Below are 20,260 nucleotides of genomic sequence, written 5' to 3' on the forward strand. Positions count from 1 at the left end.
CACTGCTTCCATCCTCCACCACAAGTCCCTGTACAGTCCAGGAGGGTACCGACTCCTCAGCCTACAACCAGGAGGAGAGGGTTAAAGGGGAGTGAAAGATAAAGCTGGAACATAATAAGTCTCCAGCCATGGTGGACGAGATGGCATGTAGGGAATCCTGTAGGCCTGCAGCATGACAGCATTCAACCTGGTCCTCCTCCCTACAGATCTCTAGGCTAGAGCATCCTTCATCCTCAGGGGAGGAGGCACTATACATCCAGTGTCTGTGTGTAATAGTGTCAGCTAGTATGGAGCTCTTCAAGCATCTCTGACATACAGATACTTCACTGGCATATTCTCTTGCTTTTCTCTCAGCATAGAGGGAGGGCAAATAACAGGTTAGACAAATGGAGCTTTTAGCTTTGGCAAGTACAAGCAGCTTCTTGCTGATGTTACTACCCAGCCTCATGCCAATTTCTGGCCAAGTGGCCATTAAAGTGCCTCTGAAAAATTTTCAATGGCCTGGAGCAGGCCAGACACATAGAGGGAAGCGATCAACTGAAGATGAGACAGAGCAAGAGACCAACTACGGGAACATGAAAGACAACCTGAGAGGAAAGTCTGGACAGGGGTATTATGTGGAAATGAAAGTGGGCACCCCTCCACAGACGGTGAGTTTCAGCTCCTGTCCTGAATGTTGTACTGGTCATTATCTGAGCGTGATAATGAGTCTGAATGCTTGTGCTTGTCATTACGTGAGTGTGAGTATGAGTCTGAATGCTTGTGCTGGTCATTATGTGAGTGTGAGTATGAGTCTGAATACTTGTGCTGGTCATTATGTGAGTGTGAGTATGAGTCTGAATACTTGTGCTGGTCATTATGTGAGTGTGAGTATGAGTCTGAATGCTTGTGCTGGTCATAATGTGAGTGTAAGTATGAGTCTGAATGCTTGTGCTGGTCATTATGAGTGTGAGTATGAGTCTGAATGCTTGTACTGGTCATTATGTGAGTGTAAGTCTGAATGCTTGTGCTGGTCATTATGTGAGTGTGAATATGAGTCTGAATACTTGTGCTGGTCATTATGTGAGTGTGAATGTGAGTCTGAATGCTTGTGCTGGTCATTATGTGAGTGTGAGTATGAGTCTGAATGCTTGTGCTGGTCGTTATGTGAGTTTGAGTCTGAATGCTTGTGCTGGTCATTATGTGAGTGTGAGTATGAGTCTGAATGCTTGTGCTGGTCATTATGTGAGTGTGAGTATGAGTCTGAATACTTGTGCTGGTCATTATGTGAGTGTGAGTATGAGTCTGAATACTTGTGCTGGTCATTATGTGAGTGTGAGTATGAGTCTGAATGCTTGTGCTGGTCATTATGTGAGTGTGAGTATGAGTCTGAATGCTTGTGCTGGTCATTATGTGAGTGTGAGTATGAGTCTGAATGCTTGTGCTGGTCATAATGTGAGTGTAAGTATGAGTCTGAATGCTTGTGCTGGTCATTATGAGTGTGAGTATGAGTCTGAATGCTTGTGCTGGTCATTATGTGAGTGTAAGTCTGAATGCTTGTGCTGGTCATTATGTGAGTGTGAATGTGAGTCTGAATGCTTGTGCTGGTCATAATGTGAGTGTGAGTATGAGTCTGAATGCTTGTGCTGGTCGTTATGTGAGTTTGAGTCTGAATGCTTGTGCTGGTCATTATGTGAGTGTGAGTCTGAATGTTTGTGCTGGTCATTATGTGAGTGTGAATATCGGTCTGAATACTTGTGCTGGTTATTATATGAGTGTGAATGTGAGTCTGAATGCTTGTGCTGGTCATTATGTGAGCGTGAGTCTGAATGCTTGTGCTGGTCATTATGTGAGCGTGAGTCTGAATGCTTGTGCTGGTCATTATGTGAGTGTGAGTCTGAATGCTTGTGCTGGTCATTATGTGAGTGTGAATGTGAGTCTGAATGCTTGTGCTGGTCATTGCGTGAGTGTGAATATGAGTCTGAATGCTTGTGCTGGCCATTATGTGAGTGTGAGTCTGAATGCTTGTGCTGGTCATTATGTGAGTGTGAGTCTGAATGCTTGTGCTGGTCATTATGTGAGTGTGAGTCTGAATGCTTGTGCTGGTCATTATGTGAGTGTGACAAGGCTCCATTTATCCAAATACTGGTTATGCATGGTTAAATTGCATATCGGTAAATTGTATACATCTAGCTATACAACATACAATCTTGTCCAATCTTATTTCATCAGTGTTTCATAAGAGATTGCCTAAAGTAAACGCTTAAAGGGAACCCGAGGTGAGAGGGATATGGAGGCTGACATGTTTAATTCCTTTTAAATAATGCACATTGCCTGGCTGTCCTGTTGATCTTCTGCCTCTAATACTTTAAGCCATAGACCCTGAGCAAGCATTCAGATCAGATGTCTATGCTAAGTCTGACAAGATTAGCTGCATTCTTGTTTCAGGTGTGGGATTTAGACCCTACTGACCAAAAAGATCAGCAGGATTGCCAGGCAACTGGTATTGTTTAAAAGGAAACAAATATGGCAGCGTCCATTAGTTTCACACCTCACGTTTATCCACTTTACCTTTCCACTATATAGAGTTGGTAAAACTGGTCAACGTTGTATCATCTTGATTATATCGTGTATGGACAGTTTCAAAAGCATCTGTAAGGATTACTAAAAATAAAAATATTCAGGATTCCAATTTTTACATGAATTATCCTGGTTCCAGCCTCAGAAATGCTTCTTACAACTATATAATTGATAAATATTGTAAAAAGTACAATTTAAAGAGTTATAGTTGAAAGTGTACAATTATTAACAGTAAATATTAGCATCAGATCTTGACCAGAAGCATTCATAGCCTTAGCATGCTGCTGATGCTGAGTTCAAAAGTGCAGAGCATAATAGAGTATAATAATTTGTGTGTTTTCAGTATGCTAATGAATACTAATATCATGAGAGAATTCATCAAAGGAAACTTTCTGCTTCTATAGATACCTTGTGGGTACTTTTCAGAGTACCTAATTAGTTATGGGATTTGAATTTTAGTCAAACAAGAAATCGACGCAAATTTCCAGAGCTAAAATTCAACAGATGTTTACAAGCGATCAAAGTTGAGTTGTCAAATTTACCCTGATCATTTGACTGGCTGCAACCAATCAGGAATGGGAGCTTCCAAAACCAGTCCTCACTTTGAAAGCAAAGGTGAGACAAGGGCCCTTCCACACTGCACATGCATTGATCTGATTTTCGAAGCACATGCGTTCTGCTGATCGCAAAGGTATTCTGATTCAGGGGTGTAACTTCAAATCATAGGGCCCCCCAGCAAAACTTTAATGGGGGCCCCTTAATGTTCAAAACGCTGTTGGTGGCCCCCACAGTCTGGGAGCCCATCTTACAAAGCTCATAAAACAAGTGCGGATATCAATATCTTCATACCCATGACATGTGTAGTCACAAAAACACCTAACCTGGAGTATCAGAGAAAGGAAAGGTTAGCAGTTGGGCCCTTACCCAATCTCTGGACCTCCGTGTGGCGGGGTGCTGCAGCCCTGAAAGTGCAAATGTATGACTTTTATTTTCATGTATACCATTTTTTTTTCTTTTATGTCTTTCGATTCCATAAGCGCTAGGCTAATTAAAGTCAATTTAATGGAGTCCACAGAGCAATTGCTATATGCCAAAATCGTAAACGCAGAACTTTTTTCTGGTGCGATTTAGTAGAGGAATGTGATGGTTCAAAATCGCTTTCCAATACTTGCGATTCCGATTTCCGATTTTGATAAGATTATTCATCTGATTCCAATTTTTGATGCAATGCCACTTGTACACTACATGCGATTCCGATGTGCGATTTTGACGTGATTTTACATGCAATTACATTTTGGGATTTTGAATTGGACCTGCATGCTGCATTTTTTTTCTGCATTTTTCTTCCTTTGTTCATAGCATCCAGGGAAAATTGAGTCGCAAATCGGAATCGGAAATAATATTTGCAATTTGCAGTGTGCAAGAGGCCTACGAAAAGTCCTGTATGCTGCAATTTTCTGCATTTTTGCTCTTGGGCTGCTAACATCCAGTGAAAATCGCAAATCAGAATTACAAATTCGAACAAATCACAAACACAAAACAAATCGAAATTGTAATTTGAGGTGTAAAAGAAGCCTCAGCATTTCAAAGTGGTCTGAAACTCTAACGTAAAATTCAATTAAACAATGTGTTTTCCTACTTTTTATTACTCATACAGTTATCGTATTTGCTTTTGTGCACAAGTAGTATTGTCTGTCTACAAATTACAAGTTTCCAAAGTGTAGTTTATTTTGCCCTGAAAGCTGTTATTGCATTTTATTCTTTTTCTATAATAACTGCTTTTTAATATATATGAAAAAAATTTAATGAGCTATTCTAAACTCTGTGTGTGCATGAAGCAGAGACAGCTTTTCAGAGGGTGTTCGTTTACATTCCAGTGTTGATACATTTGTGTTTAGCAAGTAAAAAAATATACTGTTATCTCCAGTTTGGATGCGGATTTGAAGCTGAATAGAAGGACAAAATGCTTTGTTTAACCATTTCAGTGATGTTCTGCTAGATTTTTTTCTGGGATAGTAGCTTTAACGCTCCTGGCGGAAACCCCGAACCCCGAACGGGGTAAGCAGCGCAGGAAGTTTTCTCAGGCCCTGCTGGGCCGTTTTGCATAATTTTTTTTTTGCTACACGCAGCTAGCACTTTGCTAGCTGCGTGTGCACACCGATCGCCGCCGCTCCGCGCTGATTCGCCGCTACCCGCCGCGCCGCCCCCCCCCGCCAACCCCATGCGCTGCCTGGCCAATCAGTGCCAGGCAGCGCTGAGGTGTGGATCGGGACACCCTTTGACGTCACGACTTCGATGACGTCGGTGACGTCATCCCGCCCGTCGCCATGGCTGTCATGTAGCTAGCGCTAGGCTAGTTACATGATTTAAAAAAACAACAAAAAAACTGCTGCGCTGCCCCCTGGCGGTTTTTAATAGACCGTAAGGAGGGTTAAAGCTGTAAGCAATCTTTTAGAGCTAAGTAGAAATGCTGACTTTCAGACCACTTTAAGACTTGCATTTGCAATGATTTTGCAATTGCAAGTGGGAGTGCAGCCTAAATGCATGCCAAATTATGCAGATTGGACCATGGGAAGGAAGAATTTGTTACACATTTACAATAGTTGTAGTAAGGATGAGGACGTGCAGGACGGCACACACTATTATTGTTTGGCTAAGAACTTCTGCTTTCTCTGCCGCTTTCCGTTGTTTTCTATGGAATGTGGTGGATACAGGCCCACATTGAAACTGTGCAGTAGCAAGTTAAAGTTACTCCTGAAGCATGGTAAAAGTAAACAGATACTTACCCTGGTGGGGGGGAAGCCTAAGCATAGCCCAGAGACTCTCCGCATCTTTGTACACCCCACCATTCCACCGAAGGGTCCCTCTAACCCAGGCATGGGAAAACTTGGCCCTCCAGCTGTTACGGAACTACAAGTCCCACAATGCATTGCAGGAGTTTGACAGCCACAGTCATGACTCATAATGGCAAATGCATTGTGGGACTTGTAGTTCCGTAACAGCTGGAGGGCCAAGTTTGCCCATGCCTGCTCTAACCAAATAAGTTCCTTCCTGTAATTGACGACTGGGATTGTACGAGGCATACACAGACCTTATCCATGTATGCATAGTTAGCAGGCTGTCCTGCTGATCCTCTGCCCTGGGCCGTTGCTGCCATTAAGGCAAAGGGGTCAATTACCCCAGTGCCGCTAACAGATGCCAAGCCCCCCTGCGCCGCCGGAACTCCAGGTGTTTTCCCCCTACTGTTCCCGGACCCCTGCAGTATGAATGGCTAGCTGCATGGCATTGCAGCGCTCATTGGCTAGGAGCGGTCACCTAGTACGAGTTGTAGGCCATGCAAGGGATTGTGGGGGCTGTAGTGCTGACGCATGTGGCCTCAACATCACCTATGCAGCAGCACTGCAATGGTATACAATGCAAGTGAATCATGAGATTGGGGTGGATGTGTGGCAGGCCAGATCGGGGGCCCAGGGGGGTTACTTTGGTGGTGACGGGGGGGGGGGGGGGGCAAGCTACCCTTGCATGCAGTTCAGATGTTTCTAACTGAAGTGTGACAAGATTAGCCACATGCTTGTTTCAGATGTGTGATCCAGACACTACTGCAACCAAAGAAATCAGCAGAACTGCCAGGCAACTGTTATTGTTTAGAAGGAAATAAATGTGGCAGCCTCCATATCCCCTTCAGCTCAGGTGTCCTTTAAAGAAGTACTGTTTCTGTCAACACTGTAATTTTGCAGTTGTTTTTTTTCCACCTATCATTTTGTTTTCTTTTTCACTTCTGATTTGCTGCAGTTTTACATGGATGTTTGTAACTATGGTTGAAAGTGAAATAGTAAAATAGTGCATTTTATTATGCAAATCCATGTGTGTGTGTGTACCTGCTCCTGAGATGTGTAATGGGACACTGCTGTTCATTGTTTTGGTCTATTTTAAGACTGCAAGCCTAAACTGAGGTGTTCTTCACAGTTCCGAGTCAACACAATCGGTCTTGTGTACAGTGTAGCTATTGTCTGTATGTGAGTTGAGGGTGGGGTGGGCGGAGCATGTGAGGATATGTTGTTGTTTTTTTATTGCACTTGAGAGCTTAATTCAAGCTCTCACATGATTCTTCTGTGGCTGCAATTGAATGTACGGTATGTTTGCTGAATGGTCAAGAGTGGGTGCGTGAGTATTTCCTAAATACTGTGTACTCTCAGTATGTTTATGTTTTGTACGGTGTATTTTTTTTAATCTTCTAAATGGAATTAACTTTTATTAGTGGAGGGAGGTTTTAGATTGGAAAGTTATTTTGTTTGATAAGATGAAAAATTATCTCCTGGGAGAAGAAAAAGTTCATAGAATATTGGCCTGTGTGTCTACTGTAAAGTACTGGTGCAAGCCAGTGGGGTATTTTCTCTAGGAAAGGGCACAACACCTAACTATACCATGGTATGACTACAGTATGTCTGGTCTCTGGATCATTATTGTGATCTGGGATAATCTCAATTCTCCCTTTGGGGGAACTTCCAGAAAAGTATAAGATGGAGGAATCCAGTCGAATACTTAGAGGACCAGGGATAAGGAATGGGAAGGACCCCGAGAACAATGAGCAGTATCTGGACCCTTAGAAGGCAGTAATCTAGCGCACTATGGGCTTCATAAATTTTTCCGTCTCCCAGATTCAGGGGTACTTGTCTTTAACCTATTCCGAACCGATGTAGTTGGAATCTACTTCCTGCCGGTGGCTGTGCGGCTCTGACTGATTGTAAATTTCAACTATTCGCTGCAGCCAGGGTCTCACGCCGTCCTCTCTGTTTATGCCGCTGTTCCGTCGCTGCACCCGCTCGCTCTGCTTTCTCAGTGACAGCAGAGTTTCCGCATTTCAATTTCCAATTTCATTAGCTCCTGACCCTGTGATTACTGTGAGTAGATAGTAAAAGGACAGATATTTTGAAAAAATAGTATGGCACATCAAAAAGTTTCTTTAAAAAGGTCAGTACAACTTTATTGATACAAAACATTCCAAATTATGAAAATTCATTCAAATCGAATCCCCCGAGGAAATGGACTGGCCCAAAGCCTGTCGGTTCTGTCAGATTTTAACTGCCTACTTTTTTCGCGATAGGGGTCCTTTAAGGTTTGCCTATTATTGTTGTGTCCTGGTCACCTCTGTTTGTACTTACAGCCAAAATGATACTCAGACTTCTATACTGGGCGGAGCTTAATACTAGGAGTGTGACAAAGTGTATTTAATGAGCACACTGAGATTTTGTTTATAGCAGAGTAAGTAGTAAAGTACGATCAAATTCCTTATCTCTTATTTTTGTCTGCTTAACAGCTGAATATTCTAGTTGACACTGGAAGCAGCAATTTTGCAGTAGGAGCAGCGCCTCACCCTTTCTTAAAAAGATATTACCACCGCCAGAGGTAAGTCAAACAAATACAAATACTTCCCTCTGGTCAAGGCATAGATGAGTATTTGTCATGTCACATTATATTTGGTGAATAAGACAAATGTTTAGTAAGTGTTCCTCAATCTCATAGTTCGTCTCAGGTACTTCTGAAACCATGCAGACTTCTTATACATTTGCATTGGAATTCCCTGTTTTACCGCAGAGTAACACAATAGCAACACTTACCGCGTTGTGTTGTGAAGGAAATGCCCGATCAGCTGCTGAGCCGCTACAAAGTCAACAGCGCGTTACCGTCGAACTGCGACGCAGCATCGGCGGAAGTAATGTAAGTCAGTGGATGACACAGCAATTTTCAACATGTTGGTGGCGGCGTTGCAGCCTGCATATGCGGAACGACAGGAATACCACAGGGAAACCTGGGAATCCCAGTGATGTACTTCTTGTCCAGCAAGGAGAACGTGACTGGGGGAGAGCAGCAAGGCAGTGGGGCAGTAATGTAAGTCAGTAGGCAATGCAATGAAAGGCAATGGGGCCTAGCACACTTACCACATCATGTTGCGGCGTAAGTACAGGAAAGTGGCGCTATGTATATGACCCTGGCGATGCACTCTGCCACAGGGTTATATACGCAATGCACTTTTTGTGCATTGCGGTGCGATGTGATGGGTGCTGGGCATCGCACCACAAAGTATTTGGCTTGAGGAATGCCCTATAAACAATATGAAAGGAACACAATTATGCAATGAGTAAAAGTTTATATCGGATCCATTTTAAAAAGAAACCGTAACCAAGAATTGAACTTCATCCCAATCAGTAGCTGATACCCCCTTTCCCATGAGAAATATTTTCCTTTTCATAAACGGATCATCAGGGGCTCTGTATGGCTGATATTGTGATAAAACCCCTCCCACAGTGTGTTGTCAGGATCATGGTTCTGATATCACACTGTGGGAGCCTTGTTGCATTGTGGGAAATAACAGCTGTTTACAGCTGTTTCCAACTGCCCAAAAAAAGCAAGCAGCATCTCCTTCCACTAACATCACCTGCCAGCAGTAAAAATGCCACCATGTGATAAATATGATAAATGTCAGAATGTAAATCAGGGAGAGAAAAGATTTTACAATGGGCAAAGACTGACTAAATCATTTATACAGAATTATTGTAAAAATGAAGAACTTTTTTATTACATTATTTTCACTAGAGTTCCTCTTTAACGTTATCTCAGTTTACAACATGACCAAATGTAGGTGGGCATATTAACAACATACCTATGTATTTGTGCAAGTTGAACATTTAATTTTAATAACATAGACATCTCACCCTTTTTAATACCTTAGACATCTCACCCTTTTGTGTCATGGAATGTGTTATACATTTTATTCATCGTGTTATTTTTGTCACTGTAACTACTAATTCTGCATTTTGGACCAGTTCTATATTTTGTATATTGGTGTATAACATTGTCTGTATTACTATGTACCCCAGGTTTGTTTCTTACAGTGTACAGCACCACAGAATATGTTGGTGCTTTATAAATCAATAACAATAATATAACAACCTCCACTCTTCTAGAAGGCTTACCTCTAGATGTTGATACATGGGATTTATACCCATTAGCACACAAGAGCGTCAGTGAGAGGGCCTGACTTTTAAGTTGGAATCCAGTGGGGTAAATATCTGGACTGTGCAGGATAATGAATTCCCTTAAAACCAGTCTCCAAGAACCATTTCTTTGTGGGCCTCTCTGTGTGCTCACAACTTTGTAGTGCTAAAGCAAAAAACTGTAATCTCATTAAATGCAAACAAGTATTTAAATTATAATTTTATGCTGCGACATTTAAATTTCCCTTCACTGAAATGAAGGGGCTTAAAGAGACTCCGTAACAAAAATTGCATCCTGTTTTTTATCATCCTACAAGTTCAAAAAGCTATTCTAATGTGTTCTGGCTTACTGCAGCACTTTATACTATCACTGTCTCTGTAATAAATCAATGTATCTTTCCCCTGTCAGACTTGTCGGCCTGTGTCTGGAAGGCTGCCAAGTTCTTCAGTGTTGTGGTTCTGCTATGAACTCCCCCTTCCAGGCCCCTCTATGCACACTGCCTGTGTGTTATTTAGGATTAGAGCAGCTTCTCTCTTCTCTCTTATCTTTTACAAGCTGGATAAATCGTCCTCTGAGCTGGCTGGGCTTTCACATACTGAAGAATTACAGACAAGGGCAAAGCTGTTTGCAGGAAGAAACAAGCAGCCTGAAACTTCAGTGCATGAGAACTGCAGGGGGAAAGAAACACACAAATGATCTCTTGAGATTTAAAAGGAAGGCTGTATACAGCCTGCTTGTGTATGGATGTATTTTCTATGTGTGGACATACTGTACATCAACCTACTTCCTGTTTTGGTGGCCATTTTGTTTGTTTATAAACAAACTTTTAAAAACTGTTTTTAACCACTTTTAATGCGGCGAGGAGCGGCGAAATTGTGTCAGAGGGTAATAGGAGATGTCCCCTAACGCACTGGTATGTTTACTTTTGTGCGATTTTAACAATACAGATTCTCTTTAAAGGGAAGGTTCAGGCAAAATAAAAAATCCAAATCCGGCCGGCTGCCAGGTCGGGCTCTTCTGCGCTTCAATAACGGTTTCTTCTGCGCTCCTTGCGGGTGCGCTGACGTCATCCGGGCTGGACTGTGCAGAAAACGCGCATGAAAGCCGACAAGTGTGACCCCTGCCTGACAAGTGGAAACAGTCCCATTCACTTGTATTGCTATGCGAATTTGCATGCAAAAAACGCATGCGAATTCGCGATAGTGGAAATGAGCCCTAAGGGCCCGTTTCCTCTTGTGCGGTGCAAATCGCATGCGGGGCTATGCAAAATTTTCATGCGAATTTTCATGCGAATTCGCATGGATGACGATGTATGCGAATTTAACCATGGCAGTGCTGGTGTGCTTTTCCATTGATTCTATGCGAATTCGCATACCCAAACCTCATGCGAATTTCCTATTAAATACATTGTATGCGATTCGCATAGCGGAATGCGGTATGCAAACTCTGATGGCTCTGCCATGCAAAAATTTTTCTGCACAGAAAAACGCAAAGGAATCCTGAGAAGTGGAAACAGTCCCATTCACTTGTGTTGCTATGCGAATTTGCATGCGAAAAACGCATGCGAATTCGCAATAGTGGAAATGGGCCCTAAAGAGACTCTGAAGTGAGTTAGATAGCATTTGATTAATGTAAAGCACCTTACATAGCGCTAAAACACCGCCATCCCGCGGCAAAACCAGGGGTCTTTACCCCCCCAAATCCCCTCTTCTAGGTCCGGGGAGCGCTTCCTGCTTGAGACAGAGCTAATGGCTGTAGTTCTGCCTCTCAGCGCGTCAATCCCGGCTGATCACCCCCTCTCCCCGCCCCTCTCACTCTTCCTTCACAGAGAGGGGCGGGGGAAAGGGGGAGATCTGCCGGCAGATTGACGCGCATGGAAGCAGAACTGCAGCTCATAGCTCTGCCTCCATGAGCAGCAAAATCCACGACCAAGAAAGTCATGGATCTTGCAGGTGGGATTTGGGGGGTAAAGACCCGTCGTTTTGCCGCGGGATTGCTGCGTTTTAGCACTATGTAAGGTGCTTTATACTAATCAAATGCTATCTCACTCACTTCAGAGTCTCTTAAAGGAAATATCCAGGGACTATGGGGCCAAAATAAAAAATCCAAATTCACTTACCTGGGGCTTCCTCCAGCCCGTGGCAGGCAGGAGGAGCCCTAGATGCCGCTCTGCAGGCTCCCGGTCTCCTCCGGTGGCCGACCCGACCTGGCCCGGCCGGCTTCCTGATCAGGCCTCTGCTGCGCTTCAATGACGTCTCTTCTGCGCTCCACGCGGGTGCGCTGACGTCATCCGGGCTGGACTGTGCAGAAAACGCGCATGAAAGCCGACAAGTGTGACCCCTGCCTGACAAGTGGAAACAGTTCCATTCACTTGTATTGCTATGCGAATTTGCATGCAAAAAACTGTTTTCAACTGAGAACTCATGTTAATCAATGAGCTAGGTCACACTTGAATGTAGATTTCGCACGCAGAAAAAAAACTGACATCTTGCGCAATTTGTCAGTTTTCTCTATAAATTACATTAGCTGTTGTAAGGTAGAGGTCACATTTGTCTTTCAGTTTTCTGAAAAGTGTAGAAACTGAAAGACAAGTGTGACCCCTGCCTCGGGATTCCTTTGCGTTTTTCTGTGCAGAAAAAATTTGCATGGCAGAGCGATCAGAGTTCGCATACCGCTATACGAATCGCATACAATGTATTTAATAGGAAATTCACATGAGGTTTGGGCATGCAAATTTTCATGGGAATTCACATAGAAACAATGGAAAAGCACACCAGCACTGCCATGGTTAAATTCGCATACATCGTTATCCATGCAAATTCGCGTGCGAATTCGCATGGACCCACATACGAATTTTGCATCCGCATGCAAATTTTTACCGCGGCGATTCGCACCGCACAAGTGGAAATGCAGCCTTAATGGAAATTGTAAAAAGAACATCCTCAGACCATTAGGGCCGGTTTCCATTTTGCTGGCACCTTTCAGGATGCACAGCGGCACTTGTAGTGATGAAAGTACACATCCACATTGCTTAGGCATGCCATGCATGGCTAAAGGGATTCGGGTGTGCTGCAGGAAACAAGAATTGTACTGCAGTGAAATTTAGACAGCAAGCTATATGAGGAATAGGCAGCCCGACTCACCTGTGGGGAAACACTGCCAATTTGGGCTGTATTCGGGAGTAGTGGAAAAGGGCTTATTTGTCTCCACTACCAGTTGGCTTTATACATCCAGACAGGTACAGCTCCACTGGCATCTGCCAAACCAAAAGTGTCAGCGAGACTGTAACGCGGTGGAGTGTGATTCATCACTTCAAAGAACATTACTGCTAATGCCTTGCACCAACCAACACATGGCATTGTAGTCCAGTGGTTAACTAATTTGAAGATGTGCTATTCCCGACTACCATAAATGTAGCAAAAGCCCCAGCAAGATTGGGTTCCTCAGCACTCAGAGGGGGTGGTCACCATTCACAAATGACCCTTTATTAGATGGGTCTGCAGCACTTCTGGGGGTAATTGAGGCCTATATTTCAGTGTCCACCGGTACTCCAGAGACCAAAACACCTCTAAAGATAAAATATTCACATCCCACTACAGGGTAAAACTGTATGAAAATGTTATTAAAATTAAAGTTGCCTCTCACGTAAAAAGTTTCATCATTAACACCTCTCCCCGTGCATTCCCCTTAAGGCGCAGCTTGACCTTCCCGTTGGGGGTCAATAATAGCAGTCAGTGGTTGTATTAAAGGGGAGAGCACCCGAGTTGTAAAGGTAGTGGACCCCAGTATCTGATAAGTTCTCTGTGTGAACCACTGTGCTAGATGAGTAGTTAAAAGGCATTCCTGCGTTAAAAGAAAGACTGGATGCGCTGTTGATAGAAAATTACTTTTTTTGTTTGAAGGAACTGTGCTGCTGTTGCAATAGCGCAGCAATAATTTAGCACTCTAACAAAAGATCGAAGATGAGGACTAGTCTGCAGTTATTAAACAACATGTTTATTCCCGTGTTTTGGTTAATTGGCCAGTTCAGGACTGCGCCACTTAATCGAGATCCAGAACGCCACACACGACCATGCTGTCAGTCCACTTCAAGGCAGCTCAACGGTGCAATCCAGCACTTATATCTTTTTGTGGACTGGAAAAGGTCCATTGATTTTGGAGGGATGACCGTGATAATATAATCAGAGGTGTGTCGAAGAAGGAAACCACATCTATTCACGAGCTGGGCACTCTGAGACCCCCTAATTGAGCCTCTGTCTTTGACAGGGACACTGTGTCTATAGTCGAATTAGAGTTCTTCTGAAGGAAGAGTTATCTGTGGAAGATATCAGCACTACATAAATATACAACAACAATAATAACAACAACAACAAAGGAATAAATGATAAGGATGCATATCTCAGATGTGATACTGATATTCAGTCCAATGTTTCCTTTTTTACCTTGCAGTTTTTACTTTTTATTTTATTTGAGGATACTTCATACATCATCATTTACCCTGTTTAGTGAAGGCTTCATATTCTTCAAATATTCTGTGTCTGGAGGCGTTTTTGGAGTGTCTCCTAGCATTTGGCACATTTCCATGTTTTTTTAAAAAGAAATACCGTATGTATAATTAAACTGGATATCCAGGAATTAAAAATAGATATTAGTTCACTTACACCATAAGGACCCTATTTAACACTTTGTGTGTCCTATTACTTTTTTTGCCATGTGGAAATAAATTAACACTGACAGCCCATATTAATTGATGGACTGGTTCACCATCAAGGCCTTTGCTCATTTCCTTTTAAAAAATATGACAACTTGTTGTTTTGGTCTGGACACCGTCCATGCTTTTTCATTATTGTGCATTTTAATGCATCCAGAACCGCACATATTTTTATACACATCAATGTGCAGAACACTCACAAAAACGTGCGTGCTTTCAGAAATGGTGGAAGTGTGAATGTAACCTTAGGTTATTTAAAAAAAAAAAATATATATATATATTATAAAAAAAATATAATCTATATCTATAAGAGCTATAAAATAACAGTCATGTGACCACATCTACTCTGAACAACAGTTTTCCCAAGGAATACGCAGAGAATACGTTAAAGGGAATTTAGGCAATATACTTTTATTTGTGTATTCTTTATGTGTTAGATTTAAAGGCTAAAAATAATTTTTCGCCGTATTACATTTTTTTTTGTGTCATCTTCAAGAAATATTGAATATTACAAATGACTGACTGAGGCTCAGTTCACACTGACTCTTTCATCAACATGCATGTCACACTGCATCATACTTCGTCGCCATTCATTTGTAACAGAGACATAATGCAAGCTTTGTCATGCAGTTCAAAGATCGGGTCACATGATTATGGAACCCTACAGACAATAGATTTAACATGCAGATGCGAATGCGTCCATGCAGAACACTACAATGCATTGCTGTGTGATTAGAACTTGAATTATAACACACTATAATGGGGGCATGCCAGGGCGTTTTTAAGCATAGGCATTCCAGGCCACTTGGGGAGCGCCATGCCCCTGATTAAGCCATGCCCACAAATTGAGGTACACCTCCTGAATGAAGCCACGCCGCCACAGGTGTTTGTGCCACCTTCTGTCTCCCTTTGTGCCTCTTTCAGTCCCCTTGTGCCTCCTTCAGTCCCCTGTGCCACCTCTGCCTTCCTGTGTGTCCTTCTGTCCCCCTGTGCTTCCTTCTGTCTCCCTTTATGTCACCTTCAGTCCCCCTCTGCCCCCCTGTGCATCCAGAGATGTATTAACGTGAACTGGTGCCCTAGGCAAGCAACGACTTTGGGCCTATCCTTGATGGACACCTATCTTTTTTGGCAAGATTTGTTGGGGGCTAGCATAAACCAGGCCCCTAGGATCTCTCCAGGCCCTGATACCTACCTATTTTGCCTTGTGGATGATCCAGCTGTTTGCCCCTCTGTGCCTCCCTCTTTCTTGCTGTGCCTCCCTCTGTCCCCCTTTGTACTCCCTTTTGTCCCCTTGCCCCACTATCTGTTCCCATCCCCGCCCTGTGTTACCCAGTCCAGTTTGTAAAGGCAGAGTATAGAGCAGCAGAAGCTGTGCTCTCACCTCCCCTCTGGAGTCCAGTGCTGTACATGTGTGTCCATCCTGTCAGTCTTCTGCCCCCTCTAGTGCTGGCTCTTCTCATGTAGCATGTAATCATGCTACATGCGGTAGGAGATGCTGGGCACTAGGGCAAGTGGTAAGCAGACAGGCAGAAGCACAGCACTGGACTTCAGCGGAGAGGTGAGTGCACAGCTTCTGCTGCACTATACTCTGCAGCAGAAGCTGCTTCCTGCACTACTAAGCACTACTAAGTGGGGTATTGCAGGAAGGAGGTGTGCAACAAAAGGCGACAGGATCATTGGGTTGTTTGTATCTCAGGTATTCCCTGTATTCAACTGTTGAAGCTTTGCCAGACGCACAAAAAGGTAGTACAGTATTTGGCACTCTGCTTACTAAGCTATCGGATGGTAAATTTAGCTCTGTGCCCATCTTCAAAATCAATGAGGCGCATTATCTAGCTCTAAAAGATCTCTAAAGAACTCCAAAATACAAAAGCATCAATCTCAGTATTGGCAGGTAACTAAAAGGTAAGAGAATTTTGTCATTTTTACAGCTTAGTTTAGTAAAAAAAACAAAAACAAATATATATAATATATTCTGATTTGGCAAAAGTAAGATAACATTTGAGCACCCAAATGTAAAATTTAAAATATCTGCAAAGATAAGAAGTACGTTTCTTCCAGAGTAAAATGAGCCATAAATTAATTTTCTCCTATGTTGCTGTCACTTACAGCAAGTAGTAGAAATCTGACAGAAGTGACAGGTTTTGGACTAGTCCATCTCTTCATAGGGGATTCTCAGCGAGGCTTTTATTCTTCATAAAGATAATCCCTAAAAAGGATTTAAACAATGTTGCTGGCCAGATTCCCTGCTCACTACACAGTTTTTTGGCAGTTGGACAGAGCAACTGCCATTCACTAAGTGCTTTTGAAAATAAATATATCCCTGAGAATCCCCTATAAAAAGATGGACTAGTCCAGAGCCTGTCACTTGTGTCAGATTTCTACAACCTACTGTAAGTGACAGCAACATAGGAAAAAAAGTAATTTATGGCTCATTTTACTCTGGAAAAAAATGTACTTCTTATTTGTATATGTTTGCACATATTTTAAATTTTACAGTTTTTCGCTGTAGTGCCCCTTTAATAACAGAGCATTAATGGCAACAAGGAAAAATGTAAACCTATATATACACCGTAATATATATGGGAAAGCTATATGTATCTCATTCTCACTCTCACTTTTGACAATGAAACCACAGTGACTTCACAGTGTCTTTTAGTGTAAAAGGCAGAAATGGGGACACAGATACCTGTTAGCACTAATGAGTCACTAGGGGGATCAGATTATAACCATGGTAACCTTTTAAGCCAACTCAGCTAAACATCCTGATTATAAAATTCAACCATGAGCAGTCAAGCTTCACAATACACGGTACATGGTGGGTCATACACAAAAAGGTGAGCAGTGAGCACATCTGTGGCATTATTAAGTTTTGGAACATTTATAAAAATCTTGTTGGCAACCTCTTAACAGTTAAATTTTCAGACGGCGATGAGAGGCAGATGGAGGCCAGGTAACCATGGAAACCAGAGCAAACAGCAGCTGGTGAGATATTAAGTGCTGTCTGTAGCGAATATCACATTATTTATTCTGTAGCATAATTTTCCCTAAAAATGGTTTATCCAAATGTGGAAAGCCCCTGAAAAATACAGTCCATCAACAGGAAATCCTGTTGTGAACATCCACTACCAACCCACTCAGCAAATGCCATTTTGGTTCCTGGGTGTTTCCTCCGTGTCTCGGTAGTGCTCTTGATATCTGGAGATTACTGACACAGAGGTTGGAGTAGAAATATAAAAATCATACAGTACAACAGAAACAGTGTGTACTCTAAGATCCGCCACCCAGATCCGGTACCTGCTAAGTGCTACTGCCAGTGCTAAAATGTCACAGTGTTGGGGTGAAGACTTCACGCTATGGCCTTTATTCATTTAACTTTCTACATAGTTTTTTCCCAGAAGATATACTGTATTTTCATTTTCTCTAAAAAGATACATTTCAACACTTATTAATTGAAAAAGTACTAAAACATTGTTGGAAGGTAACATCAAATGTATTCTCTTGTTTACTGGGGGCTATAAAAGTACTTTACTGTTAAGGTGTGAAAATATCTCTTAGGAGAAAAGGCTGACTATGACGTGACACAGAACATTTATATCATGCTTTTTCCTCCTGGCGGATTCAAAGCACCAGAGCTGCAGCTACTCGGGGCATGCTCACTAAGCAGTAGTAGTGTTATGCTGGATACACACGGTGCGTTCCTGCACTCGATGCGCCGCTCGATTCACGTCGACTCGATTATTTCCGACATGTCCGATTCGCATTTCGATGGATCGTTAGGTCGACTTGGCATACTTTGCATGAGAATCGACCTAACAATCATCGAAATGCGCTCGGAAATGCCCGGAAATAATCGAGCGGCCGGAAATCAAGTGGTGCATCGAGTGCGAGAACCGTGTGTACCCAGCATTAGGGAGTCCTGCCCAAGATCCCTTACTGATTAGATGCTGGCTTACTGAACAGGAAGAGCTGATATTTGAACTCTGGTCTCCTGTGTCAGAGGCAGAGCCCTTAAAGGGACTCTTAAGTCAAACAAAAAAAATGAGTTTTACTCACCTAGGGCTTCCAATAGCCCCCTGCAGCTGTCCGGTGCCCTCGCCGTCTCCCTCCGATCCTCCTGGCCCCGCCGGCAGCCATTTCCTGTTTCGGTGACAGGAGCTGACAGGCTGGGGACGCGAGTGATTCTTCGCGTTCCCAGACACATTAGCACCCTCTATGCTGCTATATGGTATATGATATATCATATATGCTATAGCAGCATAGATGGCGCTATTGTGGCCAGGAACGTGAAGAATAACTCGCGTCCCCAGCCTGTCAGCTCCTGTCACCGAAACAGGAAGTGGCTGCCGGTGGGGCCAGGAGGATCGGAGGGAGCCGGCGAGGGCACCGGACAGCTGCAGGGGGCTATTGGAATCCCCAGATGAGTAAAACTCATTTTTTTTTTGACTTAAGTGTCCCTTTAAAGGATACGTCCGAGGTAAAGAAAAACCAAGATCTACTTACAAAGGGCTTCCTCCAGCCCCTGGCCGCAGATCTGTCCCTTGCCACAGCTCCGGTGTACTGTGATCCCCTGCATTGGAGTAGCTGTCCTCGCCAGGTCGGGATCTTCTGCACCTGTGCGATAGCGCGACCGCGCTGCTTGTGATCGTGTGCACGTAGCCTGGAATGTTTTGTGCAGACGCAGAAGCACTGTGCCTGCACAGAACACTCCGGGCCACGTGAGCGAGATCGATAGTGGCATGGCTGTATGTACAACAGCAACACGGCATTCACACAAACAAGGGTTCAGGTGCTATTAAAGTAACAGAATGGCCACAGAAATGGCCCTTAGAAGTCTGCTCCTGGTCTCCACAATACCGATGTAAAAAGTTTGACTTTCCCCAAAAGTCAAACAGGGAAAGGCAGTCTTCCATAGCTAACCCCTCCCTATCCTGCCTCTTGCCAGCCTCTTCCATACCCCTTCACCGCCCACTGATAGCATTTCTGCCCTGTGCAAGCTACAAGGGCGTGCATTGTGTGCAAGAGAGAACACTGACCTGGCAGCTCTTTCTGGGTCAGCGCCATTTTGGAAACTAGACGCTGGATTTCACTAGGGAGTGGTGGACAAACGGGATGTCTAGTGACATAGAAAGATGAAGGAGATAATCTACTATGGGTACGTATCCAGTTTGTAAGTAAATTTCAATGTTTGTTTTTTTTCAGGTCAGTTGTACTTTAGTTTTCATTGTCCTGGTAACATCATCATGATTCTAGCTCCATTGCAACAGGGATACTGCAAGGGGTTGATGCTGCCTTCTGCCTGCTAGACACAGGACTCAACTTTTCTTGACCTCTGGAAGAGATTGATACTGCTTAATAACCAGCTGGCAATTCTGAATCTGATTCCAAATGGCTGATGTTATTTGTAGTTCTGCTGACCACTGCATGTTGTTAACAGAAGAAATAGAAGCACAGTATTAATGCTGTTGTCATCCCAGTGCAGGATGCATGCTGCATTTTGTTAGCATCTTCTGCTGAAAGTTCAAAAGGTAGCAAACAATTTTTTCTAATAATAATAATAATAATAAAATATATTTGTAAAGTGCTTGTTTCCCAAGCGTATAGATATGTCTCAGATCAATACATAGTTGTAAGGTAGACTGTGTTACAGAGGAAATTCATAAATGCCAGACTAAACAGGTGGCTTTTCAGATTGGACTTACATGCCTCTAGGGATGGAGCTGTCTTGATTATGTGTGGCAAGGAGTCCCAAAGGCTAGGGGCAACATGAGATAAGGCTCTGGTTCTAAGAATTTTGAGGTGGACTTTGGGAGTGAAGGTGTGTGTGTGTGTGTGTGTGTGTGTGTGTGTGTGTGTGTGTGTATGCGCGTGTGTGTGCGTGTGTGTGTGAAGTTGTGAGAGATGTGATGCAGTTGCAAGAAATCCTTCAGGTATCCAGGGTAGTGTTGGGCGAACAGTGTTCGCCACTGTTCGGGTTCTGCAGAACATCACCCT

The 20,260-nt window shown here is 43.2% G+C and overlaps 1 protein-coding gene and 1 long non-coding RNA gene across 4 annotated transcripts in view; one reads left to right on the forward strand and one right to left on the reverse strand.

Moving 5' to 3' along the window:
* Positions 1–20,260, forward strand: part of BACE1 (beta-secretase 1) — a 50,582-nt gene continuing 30,322 nt past the window's right edge. Inside the window, exons 1-2 of one of the 3 annotated variants that reach the window (XM_068240895.1) lie at positions 1–650; positions 7,877–7,965. In XM_068240895.1, coding sequence (XP_068096996.1) covers positions 387–650; positions 7,877–7,965 — 353 coding nt within the window. In that variant the 5' untranslated portion in view covers positions 1–386. Of the gene's footprint in view, positions 651–6,690; positions 6,724–7,876; positions 7,966–17,031; positions 17,104–20,260 lie in introns of those variants that run through there. The other 2 variants (XM_068240896.1, XM_068240897.1) reach the window with 2 other exon arrangements.
* On the reverse strand, positions 13,531–16,515 carry LOC137521525 (uncharacterized). The gene is made up of 2 exons (XR_011022144.1): positions 16,376–16,515; positions 13,531–13,870 (listed from the first exon to the last, which is right to left on the reverse strand). It is a non-coding gene; the product is annotated as an uncharacterized lncRNA (long non-coding RNA).

Source organism: Hyperolius riggenbachi, chromosome 6 (genome assembly GCF_040937935.1).
Source record: "Hyperolius riggenbachi isolate aHypRig1 chromosome 6, aHypRig1.pri, whole genome shotgun sequence".
In the NCBI taxonomy this organism is placed as follows: Eukaryota; Metazoa; Chordata; class Amphibia; order Anura; family Hyperoliidae; genus Hyperolius; species Hyperolius riggenbachi.